At 42.5% G+C, this 26,690-nt stretch overlaps 1 protein-coding gene across 1 annotated transcript in view; it reads right to left on the bottom strand.

Moving 5' to 3' along the window:
• Positions 1 to 18,183, bottom strand: part of RASSF9 (Ras association domain family member 9) — a 31,130-nt gene extending 12,947 nt beyond the window's left edge. The window contains exon 1 of the mRNA XM_038375556.2: positions 17,483 to 18,183. Within this exon, the coding sequence (XP_038231484.1) occupies positions 17,483 to 17,529 (47 nt within the window). The 5' untranslated portion in view covers positions 17,530 to 18,183. The remainder of the gene's footprint in view (positions 1 to 17,482) is intronic.
• Between the last annotated feature and the right edge of the window lie 8,507 nt (positions 18,184 to 26,690).

Genomic DNA, 26,690 nt, shown 5'->3' with positions numbered 1-26,690 from the left:
GCAATCAAATTCTTTTTCCTTTTCTTATCCATTTCGTTTCTCTTTGGAATTTTCTGAATGAAATGGGTTCCATTACTTAAAACTAGTATTTGACAAGCCAGAAGGGGAAAAAAGAAACCCAAGATGGAATGCACACTCATGAATATCTTTCGACTTAATACCTACACTGAGTATTAGATACACAAAAGAAACCTGAACCAATTTATATCAGAAACTTTGAATAGCATGCACAAGTATATATACACAAAACTACCAAAATGGAACCATTGTAATGCTAGCATGTCTACTCCAGCTGTGTAATAGTAGTGGGTCTGTAGCAACTTGTGGTTAACCACTTTGACCTTCAGAGAGGCTGAGTATTGAGATGAAGAGCCATGGTAATAAAATAATTAGGTCACAAATTTTGAATATTTGACATTAATTTTGAGTAGAAAAATCTTCCTATCTATCTTAGGGCTTGTCTACACTTTACAGCGCTGCAACTTCCTTACTCAGGGGTGTGAAAAAACACCCCCCTGAGTGCAGCAACTTTCAGCGCTGTAAAGGGCCAGTATAGACAGTGCACTGGCGTTCCCAGCACTGGGAGCTGCGCCCCTCGTGGAGGTGGGTTTTTTAGAGCGCTGGGAGAGCTGTCTCCCAGTGGTCTGCCATGACCACACAAGCCACGTGGCAGCGCTTTAACATTGCCAGTGAAGACGAGCCCTTAGGTATGGAGATGGCAACCATTAGGATAGTGTCTGAGTGCCTCACAATCATTAATGCTTTCTCCTCACAACACCCTTATGATCTAAGGAAGTGCTATTATCTGGATTTTACAGATGGGGAATTGAGATGCAGAGAGGCTAAGTGAATTGTCCCCAGTCATAAAAGAAGTCTGTGGCATAACAGGTATTTGAACTCATATCTCCCAAGTTCTAACTACCACCCTAATTCCTTCTATTTCCCCTACTCATCCTAGGAGAGAATGGCTAGTGAAAAAAAAAAAGATACACATTTTGGTTAACTTTGATAGTGCATGAACAGTGCATATCACTTCATTTTAATGAGAAATTAAGTGTTTAGTAGTTAATTAAGAGAGACATATCACTGACAGTTACAAGAAACACTACCAATCTGTCAGCTCTGAAAGGCACTTGCTAGGTATGTATTTTGTAAATTACAGCCAATTCTTTAGAACACCTTGAGCAAATTGAAAACTAATTATTGTGATATACTTAGTTCACAGTAAGTCTGGCCAAGTTAACATTTAAAACACATATTTGATGTCTCAAAGTTTTGGAATATACAAATGTCTTTGCACCAGAGCAGTTAAAGATCCTTTTAACCCAGGCAGTTAGGTTCCTGTCCAATTCAAATGTCAAATGCACAAAGGGAGAATAGAAAGACAGTTTACTTTAACAAGACACTTTATCCGTTGAAGAGTATGGTAGCGGCAGCTAATTCGGCCCCTTACTGAATATGCATTATGATACAGACTTTAATTACATGATCACATGGTATTTATGCCCCACAGAAACCCAACCTCATTCAAGCACTTGACAGACAGCACTCACTTAATGAGCAACTCTGACGTTGCACTCCATATGTTTATGGAAATATGCTTATGAGTGTAAATATAATGTAACTTGAATATGCTTTATGCAAAAGGTGTCTTGTAAGGTATCATTACAAAGCTTACAATCTATTGAGTGTGTTCATCCTATTTGTATGAATGTATCATTCTTGTATCTGAAGCTAGAAATACGAAGTATTACTCTGAAGTCCTATTGATTGTAACTATGCAAAGCGTGGGCCATTAATGATGGCTTGGAATCTTCATAGCTCCCATTAACTAGGACAATTGGTTGTAAATGACTCTGTTTACTTGCAAACCTTCCTGGGTATTTGCAGGCCAGCCCTGAAAGAATGGAGAATGGGGTCTTACAGTGACTTGTGATCATGTCAACTGGTATTGGAATCCATCTTAAACGTGGTGCTTTTCCATTTAGAAGAAGGGGTGGGGACCCAGAGACACAAAAGATTACCACCTTGTGCCAAAGCTATAAAAGGGTGTGGAACAAAACAAAGGGGGCTGCCAGTCATGAGAAATCCCCTAGTTACCACCTGAGCTGGAACAAGGACTGTACCAGGGGAAAGGATTGGGCCCAGATTAGGAAGGAGTCTAGTCTGTGAAAAAAGCTTATTGGAACATCTCTGAGGGTGAGATTTACCTGTATTCAGTTTCTTAAATGTATTAGGATTAGACTTGCATGTTTTGTTTTATTTTGCTTGGTAACTTACTTTGTTCTGTCTGTTATTATTTGAAACCATGTAAATCCTACTTTTTATACTTAATAAAATCACTTTTGTTTATTTATTAACTCAGAGTAAGTGATTAATACCAGGGGGAGCAAACAGCTGTGCATATCTCTCTATCAGTGTTATAGAGGGGAGACAATTTATGAGTTTACATTGTATAAGCTTAATACAGAGTAAAACGGATTTATTTGGGGTTTGGATCCCATTGGGAGCTGGGTATCTGGGTGCAGGAGATAGGTGACTGGCTGAGCAGTTTTTGGTTAAAGTTCGCAGCTTTGGGGGCATGGAAGAGACCTGGATCTGTGTTGCAGCAGACTAGCGTGTCTGGCTCAACAAGGCAGAGTTCTGGAGTCCCACGCTGCCAGTGGAAAATGGGCTCAGAGCTAATTCCAGCATGTTAGGTGGCAGTCCTAAGGGGCTTTCTGTGACCAAACCCATCACAGCAACTATTCTATAATTATTGATCTATGTATGGCCTGACACCTTATATAGCAGATGTTATTAAAACCCTGCTCTGAAGACAGAATCATTACTTTCCTCATGGGCTTTTCTGTGGCACTCATCACCATAGAATCAGAGTGCTTCATACACAATGAATTTAGCTTTATCACACTGCTGTGAGGTGAAGGAATGATATTATATCCCTTTTACAGATCAGGAGCTGAGGCACAGACAGGTTAAGGTAAAAAGCATCCACTAATTTTTGGGGCCAAAGTTGAGACATCTAGGACTTGATTTTTCAGAGTACTTAGCATTATATAGCAGTTAATATGTTTGAAGCAACCATTGATGTCAATTGTAGCTGTGAGTGCTCAGCATTTCTGCAAATCAGACCCCAGGTCACGAGTCAGGCACACAGAAAATGAGAAACACACCGTTAGTGATGCCTCTGAAAATTCTGGTTTAAGTGACTTGCCCAGCATCATATAGGCGGTAGAGGCAGAGATAGAATCCAGTCCCCAGTGGCCCCATCCAACTGCCCTAACCATAGGACCATCCTCTCTCTTCCTGCAATCTTCTGCCTCATCTAACAATAAATGAGGCAAGAGGCCTGCAGACAACAACCTCCTTTGCTATACAATATTGAAGAGGAATGCAGAAGGCTCCAGAGGTCCATTCTCTGCATTGAATGAAGCAAGGGTCCTGGGGAAAAAGTATAATGTGATCATGTAATTAAAGCCTAAATTATACTGCATATGCAGTGGGGGGAATTAATTAAGTCTGCACAGTTTGCTTGACTTTGCTTTTTAAAAAAAAACCTAGGAAACGACACACAGCCTACATTAAAAGAATGTGATTAAGGTTGCAAACTAAAAAAAAAACAGAAAATTGACATATATGTGGATCATCAGCAGGGTTGGACCCTTTCAGATCCACCACGGAGACCTCTGCCTCTTGAGCTACCAGAGTAACAGAGAGCAGGTTGTCATCCTCTCTGTGGACCAGCAATAGAAGGGAATGAGACACACTTTTCCAATACATTTTCATTAAGACCAGAGGAATGGTGAGACTCAAGAATCTTGGGTTTCATTCCAGGCTCTGGATGGGAGTGTGCACTAGGGGGTACAGACTCTTCTGGTCCATCCCCTCCCACAGATTTCTGTCTCAGACTTATCTATTCTTCACACCTGGATCTTTATCCCAGTCCCACTCTCAACTCCTCAGGTTTCTTCTCCTCCCAGTCTCAGTCTCCTTGTCATCCAGTCTGAGGCTATGTCTACACATGAACATGGGGATGTGACATATTTGTGCTAGCTCTCTTTGAGATAGTGTAACACCGACATACCCCAGTTGTCGGTGAGCAGAATTGAACCTTCAACCTCTGGAGCTAACTGCATGAGCTTCTACTGTCTGAGCTAAAAGCCATACAGCTGTTAGCCAAGGCTGTAGAGCAGACTCATTAATCTCTCTCTCTCTCTCTAAGTGATCTCGGTGCCACTAGATGGGACAGAGCACCACACCCAGGTGGTGTATGGGTTACATTAGCATGCTCAATATAACAGTATAGCCACAATAGCAGGGGTAGTGGTGACCTATGGAATAGACTGGCCTCCGTAAGTACAAACCAACTGGATCCCAAGTGTATGTACTCTGGGCAGCTAACTCATGCCACTGTGGCTATACCACTATTTTTATCACACTGGTTTAACGAGAACTTATACATACAGCACACCTCAAGCTCCAAATGTAGACATAGCCTAAGTTTCCTGGTCCAGGCTTGCTGTTCAAATCCCAAACCCCACACTCCCAGTGCCTCTCCATCCCCACACCATCCTAGCCTGCTTGCCCACTCAACCAACCTCAATTTCTCCCTCCCAGCTACTCATGTGATTTGTCTCTTCCCCACACTGGACCCCAATATGAGTCTTCCTTCATGAGATCCTTATCAAATCTCAGTTTCCTCTCCACCTTCTCCTCCCCCCGTTACCCCCCGCCCCCACTGTGGTTCCTTGTCCCAGTCTTTTTGCCCAGTCCCAGTTCTCAACAGCACCTCCCACTCCCTCCCTGCAACTCTGTTCTCCCCCACTCTGGTTCCTAATCCCACTATATCCAGTCAATTTCAGTCTCTAATCTGCCCACTGGAGCTGCTCATCTGATTTGAGTGTTCCTGGCTTTCAGTCCCACACTATTTCTCTCACTGACTCAGTCTATTTTCCCAAATAGTCCCAACCTTCCCTTGCCCCGGCTTCCAGTCCCAGACTCTCCATACAAACAATCCAAGTCCCCCCCGCATCCTCCTTGCTCCCAGTCTCAATCTTCTTGCCCAGCCAGTCCCAGATTCAATCCATTCCCAGTGACTCCTTGGCCCAATCTCTTCCTTTCCCAGCTTTTATCCCTTCTACATTTGAATTGAACAGCTTCCTTCTCTACACTGCCTGGAAGGCAGGGGAGAGAGGATCCCAGTTCCAGTGTCTGGCCTCACACTGGCCCAAAGAAGCTGGAAGCATACTGGGAAAGTCTGGCTTTGCTCCTGTAATAATGGGCTGGAGGGAGCATGCTTAGTTGCTCTGTGAGGACGACACATGTGTAGTCCCAGTTGCATGTAGGAGCTGTGATGGGATGGAGCATGCGCTGTCGTTCTGTGAGGATGGAACATGCACAAACTTGTCAGCACTAGGAGCTGTAAGGTCATGGAGCGTGCTCAGTGAGGACAGAATCTTCAGAGATTTTAGTTGTTAAAAATCAATGAAGTCTCTACTGAGCATGTGTAAACTACAATTTTTCAGAAGTCTTATAACTTGGCCAGATTTGGGTAGACTGTCAAGAGGATGGCAAAAGGCCCATCCCTGACACAAACACCATCCTGGGCCAAATTTAAGTCCCTACTGCAAAGCATGGGGGAGCTAGAGCTATACAGAGAAAAGGTAATAAGAAAAGTTTAACGAGGGCAAAACAATGAATTTTTTCCTAGCCTTATTCTCAGAATTGGCTGAACTATTTTGGATTGTCATTTAAAAAAGAAAGTTTTATCCTGAGGCAGGTACTCAACATGGAAAATTTAAATGGTTACATTAGCAGGCTAGGCAAAGTTATAAACAACTGAAATGCACCTGGAAGCACTGAGCAACTTTAATAAACAGTGTTGCCAGCCCCATCTACAATGAATACACGAACACACATACATACACCCGATTCTCATATTTAGAGATACCCTCTACAAATGTAAATCATAGCTTCATTGCTGAAGACATGGCTCATGTGGGTAGCTGAGGGATCTGGCCCAAGATATATACACAAGCACCTGTGTTGGCAATTTGTATTACACACTCACACCAATATATGAAATACCCTTTTAAAAACTCCATCCAGCACCAAACAATATTGATATTTTCCATTTTCCCAGTGGTTCTGAGAAGAGTTGAAGTTAACATGTCTATTTTGGTTTACTGATAACGACTGTTATTTAGATAGCATCATATCATGATGCTTCATGCAACTATTATTATGAAGATATCAGTCCAGCTCTAGTAATGGTATGATGCTGCTATTGACACACCAGATTAGTGGTTCCCAAACTTTTTACCTTGTGTCCCTCCTTGCCCCTGTCTGTGCTCCTCCCATGCCAGGAGCTGCGGTCAGGAGATGGGAGTGAGACCATGGTCAGTGCTGAGACTGAAGCTGTGGCTGGAGCCATGGCTGGAAGCAGGGCCGTGGTCAGGGCTGGGAAGCCAGCCTGGGGCTGCGGCCAGGCCAGAAACCAGGGGCCAAGGTTGGGACTGCGGCTGGGGCCTGGAGTGGAACCCGGGCCAGGAGTGGAACTGGGGCTGGGACATGGGTCAAGGCCGGGGCAGGGCTGAAGCTGGGGCTGGGAGTGGATCTGTAGCCTGGCTGGGGCTGGGAGCGGATCTGGGGGCAGAGCAAGACTGGGTGGTGCTCTCTCCCTGCCCCCAATGGAGGCTAGCCCAGATTCCACCATGCCCCTCTGAACATTACTTCTAGAGGGGGGCACCCGACAGTTTAGGACCACTATACTAGAGGGAGCCCCCAATTTCTTGCCATTAGTTCGGTGATTAAAAAATTATTTAGGCCATGATTATTATTAAGTTACACTTTTGGCCTCCAAATATTGATGGTAGCCCTTTATAGAAGTATCAGCTCGAAGTATAACAGCAGAATCCATAATAAAAGATTTAGATACAAGATCACGTAACTATTGCATTAAAGATAGCAACACAGATCAAACATTTCAATACCCAATCATTGAACATTTCATCTTCTATTTGCTAACCAAATTCAGGTGTTTAATTTTTCGTATTGAACACATTAACAAGGCACCTATTGAGCAATAATGAAAGTAAAGGTCAGCCAGCTTAATAAAGCACATTCCAGAACTAAATGTTATAGTACTCGTGTGACTCTGAATTGTATACTTTGGGGTACTAGTAAGTAGTGCAGGTGTTATAACAAATTCCTTCTCTCCTATAATAAGTCCTGATTTAAAGTCCATTGAAGTCTTTCAGAATTTTACATTGACGTCTACAGGCTTTGAATAAGGCCCTTAAAATCAACCCCTTAAGGAACACACAAGTAACCATGATCCAAGTAGTTCAATGTCAAAGAAAGTCTATTTACAAGGGCGTGGCAGTGGTCTACTCTAGATGAGCCAGAGACATGAATTACTGTAGTGAAATAAGCTTCTGATAAAATTAGGCATAATTTTTGCATTATTTGGAATTAAGCCTCTATTCTGAGATGACAACCAAATTCCACAATAGTCCCTCAAGTAGCAGCCATATTCCTTGCGGAGTGGGTTTGCACAAACTGCCAAAAAGCCTCTCAAAACACGTCTCTAGCAACATGAGCATCACTTCAATCTTGCAGAGTATTAACCAACTGTCATCCAAAGAGAAGTGCTGTCTAAACACTCAAATAGCCAAGAAATAGTCCATTATGGATTGATGGGAAAGGAAGCAGCACTAATATCTTCAGTATATTGAGGAAAACCCACATTATGATTCTTCAGCAGCTTCATAGGGAATGGCCTGTTTCAGTGCCACAAGAATGCCTAATGCCTGACTAAAAGTTGTACAATAAATCCAATTCTTCTTCAAGAGCTCCCTCTAAAAGTGAGACTGGTAAGGAACTAGCCAGTATGTCCACATCACGAGAAGTTATAGAGGCTCTGTGTATATAAAAGTTGGGAGTGTCCTGCCCTCCCAAAGTAAGGCATTAGCTATCTCCATTAAGAGTTGACTTGGGACCTCCCCACAGGCCTCCACCAATCAGGAATGAAATGGGTGAAACCCAAATGTAGCTGAGCTCAGCTAGGATCTCCTAGAACTTGGAAAGAGTAACAACCTGAAATTATCTAAGAGTAGCTTGGAGTTTGCCTAATTCTTTGATATTTTATAACAGTATCGTCAACCATCTGCTCATCTATGAAGAATTCACACTAAGATTGCTAAAATCTGTTAGAGTGCAACCATTCTCATCAATATTAACTGGATCGTGGACAGCTTGAGACAATTTCCTTTGGTTAGTTCTTTCCCCTCAGAATAAAGGAGGCCAGAGAAGACACTGGATATAAAAGGATTCTGAACAGTAGGGCTAGAAGCTAATTTTCCTTCACCAATGGCAGTCCCCCTGCCTAAATGCTTCATGTAAGCAAACCAGTAAACCAATAAGTTCTATAAGAATGTCACTGATATACCAGCTCATCAATAGTGGTGGAACAAAAATAAATATATATAGTAAGGCTATATCTCTATCTCTATAGATAGAGATATAAAAATCACAAGACTGACAACATAGCAAGTATGACAGGTATGATAATTTCCTACAATATCTTTGGGACAACTTATTGTATGAAGTTTGTAAAAAGAAAAAGAATACTTGTGGCACCTTAGAGACTAACAAATTTATTTGAGCATAAACTTTCGTGAGCTACAGCTCACTTCATCGGATGCATTCAGATGCATGAAGTTTGCGTCATTTTGAGCCAAGGAGTATATGTAATTCCCTGGGGAGGGTATCCACAGCCCCTTCAGAAACTAAGAAGGGTGGAAGATGACTAGGGAAATTCATTGGTAACACCTATAGAGAGGTACCACCTCATGGAGATGCTTGTGTTCAATCTGGATTCTCTAGAGACCAGTAGACATAGAAAGGACTTTTGGATAAATAGCCTGAGTTAAACTGATCAGGGGCCTTCATTCTGATCCAGCATGAAGGATCTCAATCCTTAAGGAAGGGTTAGGAGAACTGACACCAACAAAAGCCATTGTGGAGGTAAGCTTATTAGCATGCATGTTCTTTTATTGTTTTCAGTATGTTCTCTCTGTATGCTTTCATTTTAAGAATGTATGCTTGCTTAGGAAGAGCTGTGTGGTAAATTAACTGTGGCAATTGTGCTGTTTACAGCCTCTGAGGAAGGAAGGCAAAGCAGGCCCACTGAGGAATCTGCCTTCCTTGGAAATTCACAGTCTAGGCAGAAGGGAACCTGGAAATACCATGCAAGCCTGGAAATATGCCAATCAGAGGGAGAGAGACACTTGTCTCTGTCCAAGAGAGGTGACGGCTGGGAACCGGAAAGCGTGAGCCTTTGGCAGGATTGTAGAGGGGAAATACATGTGCAGTTGCCCTGGACTGTGACAGTGAGTACAAAAACTTTGCCAATCTTCTTCTGTGACCGGTAAGCACTGATGCTGGACCATCAAAGTTTCCCCTTTGAAAAGCATTTTACTGCTTCAATATTCAACTGTGTAAAATGATGGTCTGACTGTGGGAAAAAAAATAAAGGTCCAGAATTCTAGTTCAGTCCCAAAGCAAGGTCAAACATACAACTACTCTTTGCCTGCTCCTCGTAATAACTTAAGAAACATGCATGGTAACTTTAACATCTGTGAACTCACAAGTAAATGAAGAGGACCTCTGCCGTATAAGGAGATTGAAGTCTCCCAGTACCAAAGCCTGGGAGACTACACCAAAGTCAGCAGGTCTCAAATTTCTGTTAAGAATCTGGGGTTGACCATTGTAGTGAGATTTTTGATATGACAAGATTCTAATAGTGAAACTGCCCTGACTGCTGCAGGAAATGACCTTATACTGCAAGTAGCTTAGTTGTCAGCATGCAGAAAGCCTGTTGACACATATTGTCCAAATAGTGGATTCTACTTCTTCAAAACAACAAAGCAACATTTCAGCACATCTGCCTACAAATAATAAAGCCCACAGAAACAAGAACCACCAAAAACCAATATGCCATGACCCCTTACTTACAAATTATTACTAAGCCACACTTTAATCAGTAAACAGAATCTGATCACTTCCTTTGGTAAATGAGGCATGAAATTAACTGTCAAATCAGTGTCTCACACATAGTTTTGAATACTTTTGAACTTTAAAGTGCTTACATATGTGGAAACTACCACTAAACCAAAATATTTGTACGTTGGACTTGGATGAGGCTGGCAAAAAGCAAAATAAGGCCTCAGTCCTACAACTTGTTCCACATGGATAAAGGGATCTTTCTGCATAGGTTCAGGGCCTAAGAGCAGATCCTGCAAAACTTTACTCACATGAGTAAGCCTGACTCATATGCACAATTCCACTGAGGTCATTGAACCTGTAAAGATTAAAAGAAAGTAGACATATTGATAGACCAAGTTTTCACCTAATTATCTCACAGCAAACCGATTATTCCATTTTTCAGACCTTGATTTTATGCCTGACCAAGAGGTATGTTACATTTTTCCTTATTTAATGAAATCCTTACATCAATTTTATTTTCTTTAAAAGAAGCAAAATAAATATAATTATACCTGTCAAGGAAGGCAATGACATTTTTTCTCTGATTGGGAAATCCATAACTCAATTATTTTAAACATGAGTGAGTGAGAGTATATAGATGTAGAGAATAGGGACCTCAAGCAAAAGCAGGTTCCAGACTCTGAACCCCAAAACAGATCTGTATTAAATTAATATATTACTTAGCTACCCACTCATGGCAATGTCCCATCTCTGTAAAAATTAATCTTGCTTCTAACATTATTCTATTCTTAATAATGTAGCTGACTACTTCAAGTGTGACACGGACAATGACGGTATGGATATCAATCCTACCTAAGGTTACAAGCTGGGAATTTCCTACCCAAGATGAGTAAACAAAGATAATGCCCCTCATCAATCCAAAGCCCACATGTGTGACAAAGAGTATGTCTACACTACAGCTGAAGGTGCAATTTCCAGCTTAGGTAGACGTAGCTTTGATTGAACTAGCCTGCTAACAGCAGCAGTGTTGCTGTGGAGGCACCTTGGGCTAGCCCCTGAGTACAGTACAGTCTGAGACCGTCTGTAAGGAGCTCTGGTAGCTAGCCCACACCACCACCTGCACTGCTATTTTAGCATGCTAACTCAGTCACAGCTAGCACATGTATATCACTTTGAGCTGGGAATTACATTTACAGCTGCCACGTAAACTTACCCAAAGACTCCACATGAGGGGGGCATAAAAAATTTATTCATGCAGCCACACTAAAATACAGTAGGGTTCATCCCCTGACTGTAAGTAATGCTGTCTGTAACCCCAGTTAAATTATTCTTGACTTCTGACTTTCAACAATAAAATGAGTTGACCCTGAACTTGTGTAGTGCATAAGTAACAAATGAAAGTCATCTCTGGAAATGAGAGGCATTTGAGAGGTATATCAAAGAGCATAGTGGAAAAAGAACCCTTCAGTCTGACAGCTGGGGTGCTTTCTCTGTGCCCTGAGAGTATAGGGGGTTTAGTTTTATTATGTCAGGAAGTCATTAATGCAGAGATTTGTGATTGAAAATTAAGGCCTTGCAAGTTTATTTGAACACAGCTGGCCCTGAGCTTATCTTTCCTCTATACATTCACCTCATACAACTGCCATCCAATCTATTTGAGCCATGTGGTAATTTTAATGATTTCCTTTGGAGTGATTTCACAGCCCTTCCCCCACCCCCAGTCTTAATGCCTTGTGGAACTTCAGAAGACGGAAAACTTCTCAGTGAAGAAGATGAAAAATCAAAACAGCCAGCTGTGAATTCTCACTTGTGTTTTGGGAGGTCCCATGGGCAGCATGGTGCAGCAGACTGAGCACATGGCTCAGCACTAGGAATGCCGAGATTCTAGATTCCCCCTCTCCTCCTGGGTGGCTTTCACTCTTTGCAATTCTATAGTTGACCCATGGTTTAGTTATGTCCCTCTGAGGCAGGCACATGGCACCACCCTCAATTTACAGGGAGAGACTGTGAAGCTCAGGGAGATCATCAGCTGCTGAAGGTCACAAAGCAAGTCAGTGACATTACCAGGAATAAAACTCAAGTCTCCTTACTCCATGTCCCATCATCTAGGTAGCAATGCCTAGTAGGCAAGTCAAGCCAAGATATTCAAGAGTGACTGGTGATTGTGGGCACTCAAGTGGAGATACTCTAATGGGGCCTAGTTTTCAGAAGTTGTGCGGCATTTTCTGAAAATCAGTCCCCTTTAAACAGTCTCAGATTGGGCACCCAAAAAGATGAGCTGCCAAAATCACTAGTCATTTCTGAATATTTCTTGGCCTTAACTTCTACATCTCACATACACAAAAGTAGAAAGTATTGGGTGAAAATTCCTCAATGCTTTAGAAGTGCAGGAATTCTGCAGTTTTCTAGAAGATGAAAGGCAAATGTCATCAGCAACATTTTTGTGACAAGTATTTTGCCCAACCTGTGACAGTCTTTTCTCATCAGAGACATAGGACTGGAATAGCAGGGACAAACAAGGTCAGGAAGGAGGTGGGCTGTCAGGGATTCACGAGAATGCTGTACAGCATTTGTCTGTATTGCAGTTGTTTACCTACTTGACACTCATGTGTTATTGTTTTTTTTAAACTATACGTACTCCAATACAAGACTTGTCCGTTTGAAGGCCCCTAGACTGTAAAATTTCTGTGGCAAGGATGGTCTTCTTTATTATGTGTCTATTCAGTATCTAGCACTATGGGGCCATTCATTCATTGATTCCTAGGAACTACCTTAATAACAACAATAGTGACAACAGTCCAGCCATTTGAACATGTGACTGGGAACCAGAAAGTCCTACACTCCAATACCAATACTAACTTGCTGTGCGATCTATGGCAAATCACTTAACCTTTTGCTTCATCAGTGAAGTATCAATACTAATTAGTACTCACCTCCTTCCCATAGAAGGATATTGTAAGAATTAATAAATGTTTGTACAGCATTTATTATTTAATGTTTGCAGATTATTTTAAAATAATAATGTTTGTAAAATACTTCCATCTGTTTTGCATATTTTATTATTATTCAACATATACATCCAAAGAAAAAAAACTAAGAATGTTTTAGCTCATACAAAAGGGTCTGAGGAGACATTTTCAGACCATTCTACGAGATTAAGCCCTGTCACTAATGTGACTTTTATGGAGGATACAGAGTTAAAATCCATCCCGCCACTGAAAATCTACTTCTCTATACTGAAGTCATTCCATGTTCAGCAGCACAGTTGATCCCCCTTTCCCATTCATACACATGAAATCTTAATTTCTCACCAGTGCAATAAAAATAATTTATCAACAAGATTTGTCTTTTGTTCCATTGAAAACATTTTTCTTCATCTGCAGTGTTTTCTCAGCCCCATTGAACATTATACTGGTGTTTCAGATTCACTTCTACTTTGCTTAAGTATTGTTCTTTCTCCAGATGGTGTAGTATTACACACAAGTCTATTAGTCATTCCATTTACTCCACTGCAATTTCAGTCTATTTTCCCATAACAATAGATAATTAACTCTTTAGAAATAAAGCTAGTGTTTTGCCAGACATATAGCTCTTCCTGAAAGTGAAGCAAGCAGCCATGTACAGGGATCACTACAAAATATTTGCAACCAGATTGGTTCTTGCGATAAAGCAGACAAGTTGGACCAGAAAATAAATTATAATATGTAAGCTTGGGGCCAAAAAGAGGATCCTTTCTCTGATGCCAGAGCAACATCATTAATATTAATTTGTATTACCATAATGCCTAGGAGCCTGGTCCTGGATCAGAACCTCATTATGCTAGACACTGTACAAACACAAAACAAAAAGACAGCCCCTGCCTCAAAGAACTTGCATGTATTCATGGACAACAATAATTTGGAAAATATACTATGTTGTCACCCTGAATATCTTCCCATTTCTAAAACTGAACCTGAATTCAATCTTAGGATCTGAATAAGCCTCCAAGCACTCACTCTAGAGTCCAGGTGGGATTGGAACAAAAAGTTCCAAAATGGCACAAGATAGTCTGCTCTCATGGTAACCCCATCCAAGAAGGGAAGTGTCAGACATTGTGTATATGTTCTCATGAGACTTCCAGCCAGTTTATATGAGGTTGCAATAATTCAGATAAGCATTGGAACTGAGTTCTTAGCCAATCCAAACCCAAATGCTGAGCATTTTGAGTGTCCCTTCACCAACGCTTAGTATGTACTGCATCACGCTGACTTATAGACCTGGGGAAAATATAAGCAGTTGGTATCAGGATCTGAACAGGTTCAGTGGGATGCCAGTAGAGTAGAGGCAGTGGGGATCTATAGTCAGTGCCAAATGGGTATTGCTTAAACCAAGTCTTTGACCTAACTGGCTATCCTGCCCTGCAGTGAGTCCTCAGGGGCTAGTTGGGTATTAATTGGGAAGGGCCACTCAACAGGGACTGCATGCTTGGCATGCCTCCATTCCCACATCAGAGCCCAATGCTGAACAGCCAATCATCACTCAGGGCAAAGAGAACAGGCTAAATCTGATCAGCAGGGTGACTTTGCCTGCATGAACTCAGTGGCTACCGGTGCAGGGCTAAGAAATGAGCAATAGACATGGAAATGTTCATGAAGCAAGAGCAAAAGCAATAAATATAAATAACAGATTTGTAATAGTAATGACCAATCAGCAAGCAACAGTGTATATATATGTAAATAAAACACACAAATGGTTGTAGCAAACTTAAGGCCATTATGGCTGATTCACAAATCACAAATAAACAATTTGTGAAATTAGATGGCATGCTAGATCTGTGAGGTAGTTGAGGTTTGCTCTGAAAAATCAAGGGGACCGGCCTCAATGAATGAGAAAATATGATTGAATCTTTCTTGGCATGAGGTGGGCCAGGAATTCTGAAATTATGGATGTGGTAGTGACAGAGCCAGCAATTTTCAAAAGTACCTACCATGACTTACGGGCCTAAAACTCATTTTCAAAAATCATTTAAGGCCAGATGTTAAAGGTATTTAGGCGCCTAATTTATTCAAGGTGATTTAAACATCTAGATGCTGTTGAAAATTCTCCTAGGTACCTATCTTCATCTTTTAAAATATGGCCCATAGGCACTTAGGAGCCTTTGTCTCATTGAAAGTCAATTGGACTAAGATTCCCAAGTTATGTAGTTGCTTTTGGAAATTGTAGCTACACTAGCTCTGCCCAGATGTACTGTATATCCTGTTCTAACCACCAGATGACACTGCCTCCCAATGTCAAGCTTGAATGGCACTTTCAGTTCAGTGCAAGGTTTGAAATAAGCTGGCAAAGATGGCAACTGTAGCAAGAAAGTAACTCTTTCTAGGTCATTGCATCATATTCGGGTTACAAAACCCATTACCATCTCTATGAGCTAACCTTGAATTCTCAAATACAAATCTGTTCTAAGAGAGAAGTTTAGACATATACACTTAGGTTCCACTGTTTGAAAATGCAGTTAGGAAAGTTTTTAAAAGAACCACATCTCTCCCTAACCCTTCTTATACATGGACAGGACTTCTACATCCCCTCCTCCTCCCCCTCATCTTCCATTAAAAACACCACCTCTGTACCAGTCAGAAGTGATATGCCATTTTCAAAGAGAAACTGGAAGAAAAAGAAAAGTTTGTCTCAAGTTTTTGGAGATTCCCCTTAGCTTTTCATTGTAATTCACACTAAAATGCTTTCTATATTGACCTTCATTCTGCAAAAAAATGGACATAATTAATTAGTGTAAGAGGTGTATTTTAAAATCAAAAAGAGATTCACAGCTGAATGAAAGGGAGGGGTATTTCTGGGTATATGTATTTATTCAGCTAATTGATGTCAATATAATACAATTATTTTTTAAAAAAAGTATCAGGAAAATACAGTAATTTTATATACATTTAGTTTGGTCTAAAATAATATAACAACCTTTCCAGAAGGTCGAAATTCCCTTATGAAAAATACTAATTATAGTCCTGTTCCCATACGCTTTTGTGGGCAGTATCCCATGCTATTAGTGATTCTAAAATAATATACTATTGTTAATGAAGGCCATAGCTGATAGAGTGATTTGCTTTCATTATTTTGTTGAATTAATAATTCACTAAAATGTATGCACAATCTCAGTATAAATCTTTGGCATAAATGTGCATGGAAACAATGAACAAAAAAGAAAAAAAATCCATAAACTTACTTCAGATAAAGTTAGGAAACCACAAATACAGTCACATTTTGGGCCCAATCCTGCCCACTAGGAAGGGATCAGGATCACTATGAACGAAATTCCAAATGCAGGATAACATGAAGTAAAGATAACAACAGAGGTTTCCACAGCCGGCGTTTCAGTGACCGAGTTATGCATAGTATTAGCTAGACTTGTAGAGTCATTAGAAACTCGAGACTGAAATGGCATGTTCTCTCCAGGAAAACTTGCACTTAAAACTTTAGTGCCATATTAGCACTTAAAATAGTTACATAATTTCATACCGTGCAAGCTTAGTTCCCCTTCCAGTCTATGCAGATGGCATGCAGAAGCAAGTCCCACGGGGGCGCCAAAATCAACCTGTATCAGTAGAACTCGCAGCCGCGAACCTGAGCTATCACCGCTGATCAGAAACGGTTTTCGTTGCAAAAAGAGGGTCCCAAATCCAGGGCGCGAGATAAGGATGCTAAAAGCCTTTCAATGCCGCACGTACCAGATTCGATTCACCATGCTACCCCCCGTCCCCACCCCGAACTTACAGTTAAGAAACGGGAGGGATCCTTGGAGGTTTTCAGCACCCAGTTCCTACATCCAGGCAAACTTCGGAAAAAGCTGGTGCGGGGGGAAGTGGGGGACCCCCAGCAGAGTCCGAGAGTCGATGCAGCAACACACCGCTTTCAATTAACCAACTCAGCTCCCACTGGTTCTGAAGTTCTACTAGCAAGAAGCAAACCCTGGTGTGAGAGAGGGTCCGGATACTTTTTTTTTCCAGCCTTGATAAGGGGCGCTATAACCCTGGCTGCAATTAGTTACCACCACGCATGGCAGCGTTAACATCCGGATTTCAATCATTCCTTTGCACTCCTATTAATCTGCAGCCTGCTACAAACAAGGTGCCCGAGATTTTAAACAACCTGGCTGGGCTGGGAGCACTGAGGGCCCCCCCAAAGCTAGGGAATCTGTTAAATTAGAGCTTGCCCTTCCTAGTGAAAGTGTTGCCCGGGATTTAAACGGGGCATCGGGTGTGAAATATGCACAGATCGGAGTAAGGAGACGCAGCCCTTCTTGCACACGCGGATCAATAGCCCTCCAACACGTTAAACTGACTCACGAGCCCTTAGGAAAGTTTCTAAGTCACAGTTTCGGGGGGCGGGGTCAACTTTTCCCATCAACGTGCACTCCCCCGAGAAGTTACCTGACTGCAAAACAACACATCAAGTGCCCCAGCGCGACCACACACTCACACTTTACCTGTTTTTGTGCCGGGTCTTTAATAGATTCCTTCCAAAGGGAGCCATAGCCACTCCAGCGGCCGAACCACAACATCAACGCGTCCAAAACCAAGGCTGGGGTGTTCTTCCCCCCGCTCACCTCCTCCAGCTTGTTAGTAGTCACCGAGCGTAGCGATGAGCTGGAAGTTGTGCAATTTGCTAACTCTGAACTACTGGTTTGTTGTTGCTGCTGCACCTTTGGAGTCCTGCCCAGCTGCAATCTTCAAGGAGGCGTTTATGAGCAGGAAAAGGGGGAAAAAAACAACAACAACCCACTTTCTATTGTGATGTGAAGTTATTTGCAGAACTTGCTAAACTTTCAGCCTTGCCAGCCGCCACGGCACCGATCAGCAAAGGGGAAAGGCGAGTTGACTCCAGGAGGGAGCGAGGCAAGAACGCACAACAGAAGGATTTAAACTTTCTCCACCAAGTTCCAGCCACTTAAGGTCAAGTCGAGCAGCTAAACACGAGCCTTAATGAAGGGCAGACAGCAGTTGTTCCACCAGTTCTAGTGCATAATAATAACCTGCCTTACAAATCAACCTGTAGCTGCTTCTCATTTCAGGGTGACAAAGTAGGTGACAGCTACCTCTTGGCCCCTCTGTACTTTTAGGTAAACATTGGATTCTTTGCTAGCTGCATATAAACCTTTAGAGACTTTGATCTGCAAACCTCACTCAACAGCCACCTGTGGCTTCGTAACACTTCCCAAGAGGGCCTGATTTTCAAAAGTGCTGAGAACCTCCAATTTTAGTTGGAACCAGTGAGAACTGTAGGTGCTCAGCACCTTTGAAAATCAGGCCATAAAAGGGGGCTGTTAGGAAAGGAGAGTGGCTAGAAGAATAGAAAGGGACAATGCAATACTGCATGGCACAGTCCAACATAGTGTAGCTTTTTGGGTGGCTTTGTTAAAGGGGAAATGAGTATGTGTTAAAGTTGTTGTTTGTTCCAAAAACCTTTATGCTAATGCATAAAGAGGATTAGTAATAAAGCTGTGAAAGGGGAAACATGGGTCCCATTGACTTCAATGGGCTTTGGCTGGGGATTACAGTGCAGAAAGGCAAACCCATTAAAGCAGAAAGGAGTATAAATAGGGAACTGATGGTGGAGGGTACTGGAGGCAGGGGAGAATGAACCTTTGCCCTGCCTAGCTTGTACAGTTATTTGCACCATTACTGAGTAGGTGTAAAATGTTTCCATTCTGAGTTCATTGCATTTTACACTCACTTTATACTGCTGCAAAGGACTATACCAAGCTGTAGGTGTAGTGGTTAATCAAGCATCCTGAATTTAGCTCTGGCGCACCTCTGCTATTGTCTGTATTAAACAAGAAGAGTAATCAGGTAGAGTAATGGGTTTATCTAGAAGGGACTTTGTCATTTTTGACATTGGAATAAAATACCCCCTTTCTCTAAGAAGAGATAGTCACATCAGCCAGCAATAAACAAAGCTAGAGCCCATTCCATGGGTTACCTATTACTGGCAGCCCTGGGAATGCCCCACATACTTTCAGTTCAATCCCAGGTCTGTAAACTCCCTGAGCTGTGACTACAAAGAGAGGAACTGGAATCACAGCTTGTTTGGGTGGGTTAAATTAACACACACACATACACACACACACACTCACACAGGAAAAAAATCCCTCAGATTCCTGAAGCTGCTGCCAAGAGAGGTTTCATTAAGCAGGACCTATTCTGGGTATTAAGTGCCTGATCCAAAACCCACTGAAATCAATGGGAGTCTTTCTACTGACTTTGGGTCCAGGTTTATATGCCCTAGGTGGGGATTTCTTCACCTTTAAATGGTGGCAAATATTTTCCAAATCCCCTGAGATGTTTGCAAGACAGTCTTGGCACAGAACTACTATTCCACTGCTGAAAATTTCTCAGAGTAAAATAGGTATTAAAATAGTTTTTCCCTCCCTCGTTCCCTTGTTGGCAAAGGTAACATTAAATAACTTTATCTGCTGCGTATTGCAATGTGAAGCATTCTAATATTGCTCACTTACTTTTCTCCTCATTACAAAGATAAATGGGAATTGGGAAACATCTACAGCTGTTCTTACACTTCCAAATTAATCAGCAGTCACCTCACAGTATTAATTGATTGTAACTATTAAAGTATGTGGCCTACTTGTTCCTTTTTTACCTGCAATTGCCAGATAAACTTAATCAAATGGATGGGCCTCGGGAAACTTAATGCTGTTATGCAAATAAATCACAAAGATTTTAAAATAAATCTTTGGGGTAAATTTTATATACCCACGCTTCATTATGCAAACCTCTAAAGTTTCCATTTTCATTTTAATAGCATGAATTTTAGGAAAGACTCCTGCAATAACAACTGTACATTTCCATCAAAGTTTGAAATAACATACTTTACCCTTTGCACACTTTCTAAAATGAGATTGAAAATATTTGTCTAGTTTACTTTAGAGAGGAGGCAAGTAAGAGGGGTCATGATAGGTATACAAAGTACCAGATGAGATGGGAGTTTCAATTGACTATTTCTAAAATGCAAGAAGAGGAAACATACAATGAAACTGAAAGGAAACAAATTTCAAACTGATAAAAAGACATAGTTTTCTCACACAATGCACAATTAACCCAGGGAACTCATTATCTCAAGATATCACTGAAGACAAAAAGCTTAGCAAGATTTTTTTTTTAAATAGAAATTTATATAAAAAATAATACCTATCGGGGATTCTCACAAGAAAACTTTTGGTGGCCTCAGAGTGTGGCCACCAACTCTTTCTGGTGGCCTCTCTGACAGTTTTTCTTAAAATACTTAATCATCTTTAGGAAAAAACAAATAAATATGCACATATACATGCCCAAATCATTGTAATTTATTTATGTAGAGTTTTTTGCAGACTCAAAAATAAAAATAATGGACAGTTGTCTCCATTCTTTACTGGACCTAAACAGACTAGAAACACAAATAAGGTGCTTTGTATGTTTTGCTTTTTTTGTTTTTTTTTTAGACTTGCTAGCTAGTAAGTCTGCTACTGTGAAAAGTGATATTTGTATATTTGTTAATATCACTTTTCACAGCAGACTTACTCATTCCTAGCAAGCTGGGGGACAAAGAAAACGCTGGATGGGGAGGTGGGTTAGGAGGCAGGAGAGCTAGGGGTGATGGGGGACTGGAGGAGGCAGTGATGGTCGAGTGATGGGGGAAGGTGGGAGTGAGGGCCTGGAGCCTGGGGTCCGGCTATACAGCTGGGGGTTGGAGGAGGCAGCAGGGGCCAGGGGCGGCGTGGGGAAGGGTGATCCTGCGGCGAGTCTGAAGTCCTGCTCTCAGTGGTCCAAGGACGTGCAGCTCCCATTGGCCGGGAACGATGAACTGGGAGCTGGGAGACACGAACTGGGAGCCACAGGAAGCCATGCTTGTGGACTGTCAATGTAAACAAACTGTCTCGTGGCCCACCAGCGGAGTATTCTGAAAGGCAGCGTGTGGCCTGCGGGCCGCAGGTTGCCCACCACTGGCTTAGGACATTAAAGGTAAAAAATTCATAAGCACCCAAATCACTTAGGAGCCTCTCATGGAACATTAATGGGACTTAGGCCTGGTCTACACTACAGTAAAAAACTTTTCAACTGCTCCTGTACTTCATCACCTTTCTGTCATCAAATGCATGAGATAGAATCACAGAATATCAGGGTGGGAAGGGACCTCAGGAGGTCATCTAGTCCAAACCCCTGCTCAAAGCAGGACCAATCCCCAATTTTTGCCCCATCCCTAAATGGCCCCCTCAAGGATTCAACTCACAACCTTGGGTTTAGCAGACCAATGCTCAAACCACTGAGCTATCCCTTAAAACTGATGCTAGTGTTAATTACTTTTCAGAGTAGTAGCTCATTCTAAAGCCCAAATACTGATGAATAAATTGCTTTTGATGAATAACGCAGCAATAAGTAATTCGAACAGACCATCTCATCATCTGTTTTCATTAGAGCAGCCACTTATTGTCATTTCAATCTCGTTATAACTATGTTGCTCAGAGTGTGAAAAATCCACGCCCCTGAGCAACGGAGTTATACCAACCTAACTCCCAGTGTAGACAGTGCTATGCCGATGGAAGAGCTTCTCCCTTTGTACCAACTCTAGCAGAGGTTGATTAAATTACACCTAAGGAAGAAGAGTATTTGTGGCACCTTAAAGACTAACACATTTATTTGAGCATAAGCTTTCATGGACTAAAACCCACTTCATCGGATGCATGCAGTGGAAAATAGAGTAGGAAGATATATATATATATATATACACAGAGAACCAAACACCTATATGATCTCTATCAAGCGTTCTTATAACTACAATACCCACCTGGTGAAGTGAAGAAACAAATTGACAGAACCAGAAGAATACCCAGAAGTCACCTACTACAGGACAGGCCCACCAAAGAAAGTAACAGAATGCCACTAGCCGTCACTTTCAGCCTCCAATTAAAATCTCTCCAGTGCATCATCAAGGATCTACAAGCTATCCTGAAGGATGATTCCTCACTTTCACCAAACTTGGGAGACAGGCCCGTCCTTGCTTACAAACAGCCCCCCAACCTGAAGCAAATACTCACCAGCAACCACACACCACACAACAAAAACACTAACCCGGGAACTTATCCTTGCAACAAAGCCCATTGCCAACTGTGTCCACATATCTATTCAGGGGACACCATCATAGGACCTAATCACATCAGCCACACTATCAGAGGCTCATTCATCTGCACATCTACTAATGTGATATATGCCATCATGTGCCAGCAATGCCCCTCTGCCATGTACATTGGCCAAACCGGACAGTCTCTACGTAAAAGAATAAATGGACACAAATAGACATCAATTATAACATTCAAAAACCAGTCAGAGAACACTTCAATCTACCTGGTCACTTGATTACAGACCTAAAAGTCACAATACTACCACAAAAAAACTTCAAAAACAGACTCCAATGAGAGACTGCTGAATTGGAATTAATTTGCAAACTGGACACCATTAAATTAGGCTTGAATAAAGACTGGGAGTGGATGGGTCATTACACAAAGTAAAACTATTTCCCCATGCTTATTTTTCCCTCTACTGTTACTCATATCTTCTTGTTGGAAATGGGCCATCCTGATTATCAATACAAAAGGTTTTTTTGTTTCCTCCTGCTGATAATAGCTCACCTTAACTGATCGCTCTCATTATAGTGGGTATGGAAACATCCATTTTTTCATGTTCTCTATCTATCTATCTATCTATCTATCTATCTATCTATCTATCTATCTATCTATCTTCCTACTGTATTTTCCATTGCATGCATCTGGTGAAGTGGGTTTTAGACCATGAAAGCTGAAGCTCAAATAAGTTCGTTAGTCTCTAAGGTGCCACAAGTACACCTCGTTCTTTTTGCCGATACAGACTAACACGGCTACCATTCTGAAACCTAAGGAAGAAGCTCCCTTATTGGGTTAGTGGTGTCTTCATTGAAGCACTCTAGTGGCACAGCTGCATCACTAAAGTGTTAAACTAAACCCTTAGTTTTAGGGTATATTTTCAAAAGTGTCTAAGGGCATGGCTACATTTGCAGATGTAGAGCGCTTTGAGTTAAACCCACCTTTGGAGAGCACAGTAGGGAAAACGCTGCAGTCTGTCCACAATGACAGCTGCAAGCGCACTGGCATGGCCACATTTGCGGCATTTGCAGTGGCATTGGGAGCGGTGCATAAAGGGGAACTATCCCACAGAGCACCTCTTCCCATTCTGGTGCAGTGGCTAGTTGGAAGGGGAATGCGGGGCATTCTGGGTCCTGTCGCAACGCCCCATGATGCATCGGTTTGCATCCCAGCAATCCCTCTGCTTCCGTCCACATTTGGCACCATCTTTCAACGTTTTTTGTACTGCGTGCCCTGTCTTCCCTTTCAGTCTGCAGGAATGGAGCCCAAACTGCTGAGGAGCATGCTGATGAGTCTCTCCAGCATGTCACGTTTGGCAGTGGAGTTATTCCTTATGATCCAAAGTAACATGAGGGCTCCAATGATGATATCGACTCAAGTAACACATATGTCATGAGTTTGCTCTTGGCATTCATGGACATGCTCACCACCTTGGAACACTGCTTTTGGGCTCGGGAAACAAGCACTGAGTGGTGGGATCACATAATCTTGCAAGTCTGGGATGGCGAGCAGTGGCTGCAGAACTTTTGGATGAGAAAAGCCACTTTCATGGGACTGTGTGAGGCACTCGCCCCCACACGCGGAACAAGGACACAAAATTGAGAGCAGCCCTGATGGTGGAGAGTGGCCCTGGCGCTCCTCATTCTGCTGGCAACCCCCCTTTCACTTTCCCACCACTCCTGCACTTTTTGATTACTTGAATGCTGCATTACTTCATGCAACATGTCTTCCTTGCTTCTACGTGGCCTCTTTCTGATTCTTTGGAGTCTTTCGGCCGGTGATAACACGGACGGCTGAGCTCTCAAGGTTGCATCTGTAAAGGCAAAATGCAGCACTTAATAGAGGCAGCATTGTTCACACCAGACAGAGCAATGACTCCCCGGTACTTAAGGGGAAGCACAGTTTACATAATAGCATAATTTACCCAGCCCAAAGTGAGTGCATATAACCCACGGGAGCAACAAAATGATGAGTAAGAACAGGGTCAGGTGTGACTGATTGTTTCACAGCTATACTGTCCTCTGGGTTTCTATGCCTTGGGGAGAGCCAACAGCATCAGGGAGCCCCTATACTGAACACTGTCCTCACATTTTCCAAAGAAGTTCGTCCTGGAAGATATCTCGCTGCTGAGGGTGACCTGGGAAGCAAGGAAGGGTCTTCTACTACAATGCAGCTTCCACCCTGGCCCATATGCAGCTTGTCTGTGTACAGCAATGGTCCCCCCATCCCTCATGGCACAGTGGCATGGACAAGTTAGCCCTACTGGGACAAGAACCACAGTGGCTCTCCCGAGAAACCTGCGCAAGCACGTTGCCCAAGTTCTGGATGAGACCTTTGAAGAGATCACTGAGGCCGATTACCACGATGTGAGAGAGCACATCAATGCCCTACTCTGCATCTAGGCATGCATGCAGCCCTAACCCTCCTCACCCCAATAGCCTGCACCCCAACTTCCTTCCCAAAATAAAAGCCACTTACTGGGAACCTCCTCTGGTGTTTGTCCTTCCCCAAGCACCGGCCACCACGACTGGCTACCTTCCTCCTGGTCTGAGAGCAGCTCCTGGCTGCACACATGTGGGAATTCCGGGGTGTCTTCCTCCACCTCAGACCCTCGCTCCCGCTTTGCTCCTCCTCCTCCTCCTCCTCCAGCCTTGTTGAACTGGGCTCTGAGGTGCCCATGGTGGTACTCGGAGTGGAGGTGGGGTCACCCCCAAGTATCGTGTCCAGCTCTTTGTAGAAATGGAAGGTTGAGGGGGCAGCACCGGAGCGGCTATTTGCCTCACAGGATTTGTGGTAGGCATTCCGCAGCTCCTTCACTTTAACCCTGCACTGCTGTGCATGCCGGTCATGGCCCCTTTCCATCATGTCCCTTGATATCTGCCCAAAGGTATCATAATTCTTATGGCTGGAGTGCAGCTGGGGCTGGACAGCTTCCTGCCCCCAAACACTGATGAGGTCTAGCACCTCACCACTGCACCATACTGGGGCTCGCCTGGTGCGTGGAGGCATGGTCACCTGGAAAGATGCTCTGAGAGCACTCCACACCTGGCTGAGCAAACAGGAAGGGGATTTTCAAAATTCTCAGAGAATTTAAAGGGCAGGTCTGACAGTTGGTCACCTGAGAGCAGGGCAGTAGAGTTCAAAGTGATGACCAGAGTGGCTAGAACAGGCATTGTGGGACACTTCTGGAGGCCGATCAGAGCGCACTAACAGATCAGGCGCACACTGGCGCTGTGGCGCTCCAGCCAGGGTGCACAAAACATTATTCCACTTGCCAAGGTGGAGTACCAGGAGCGCTCTAGCTGCAGAGTCAGAGTGCTGTACGTGCCTTGCCAGTGTGGATGGGTAGTGAGCTAGTGCGCCCGGAGCTCCTTTAATGAGCTGTAACTCGCAAGTGTAGCCAAGCCCTAAGTCACCAGAGCCTAACTAGACTAGACAAATCACTAGCAAATGTGCTGTAGGGATCAATCCTTCACTGTCAAGAAGATGAACTAGATATGACCTATTGAGTCTTGTCAATCTCTAATTTATGTGTTTGAGTTGTATGTGGTGTTACATAATTTGCTTTATCCTTTTCTTAAGGCCAGATGTTCCATCTGAGAAATCCACTTGCCAGGTATTATGAGAGACAGAAATGCCCTTGGCTGTGCTGTTATCAACTGACTTTGAAACTTTTAGAACAGTAGAGTCAAAACACTCCTGTCTGTTTCACTGCACTGGAGGTCAGATTTTCTAATTTATTTACAGTCATTCACTTGTATATTAAGGCCCTGATTCTTCACTCCTTGCTCAGGTAACACCCTCATTAGCTTCAATTAAAAGGATGCAGGAATAGACTCTACATATTAATTTATTTCTGTCCAGGTATTATATCATATGGAGATTCCTGTTGAGGAATCGCTTTTAATTTTATGTAGAGTGAAGTGAGAGAAGGATATAGTAACTGTTTCAATGTAGCATTGTCTTGCTTTGTGCCTATAAAGATGCTTAGGATTTAATGTATTTTATGATGCATTAGTTTCCTGTTTATAAGGAAATTCTGTTTGTGAGATGGTACTGATCAAGTGGAAGGTAACGTACAACTCTGAAATCAGTTGAGCCCTATGTAATTTAAATTGAACAGTTACAATATAACACAATGGAAATATGAGCCTCTGCCTGAGATACTTTTACGTGCACTTCAGTACACTGAATTTTAATGCATTGTCAGTTCAGACCTCATATTACTCCAGAGGTGTCTTGGTGCAATCAACAGCCACAACTCAGCCCTAATTGTTTCATTCAGCAGTTCACTTTATAAAGCTTTTCTAGTTTGTGGACAGAATTGTGCATTTCCTCAAGATGCATTAAAAATCTTATGCAATTTTCATCTAGTCTATAGCTGATCTAATAGGACAAAACCATGTAAATATTTTCACAAATAAGTAAGACAAAAGTTAATCATGCTGCTTAGTGCAGGATTGGAAAGAGCTCAGATATTACCATGATTAGGACTATATAGGACTGGATATAATCCAATTTGCTGTTA

Source organism: Dermochelys coriacea, chromosome 1 (assembly GCF_009764565.3).
Source record: "Dermochelys coriacea isolate rDerCor1 chromosome 1, rDerCor1.pri.v4, whole genome shotgun sequence".
NCBI lineage: Eukaryota > Metazoa > Chordata > Testudines > Dermochelyidae > Dermochelys > Dermochelys coriacea.
Note: the sequence above shows the minus strand (reverse complement) of the source record. Positions and strands in the feature narration are given on the sequence as shown.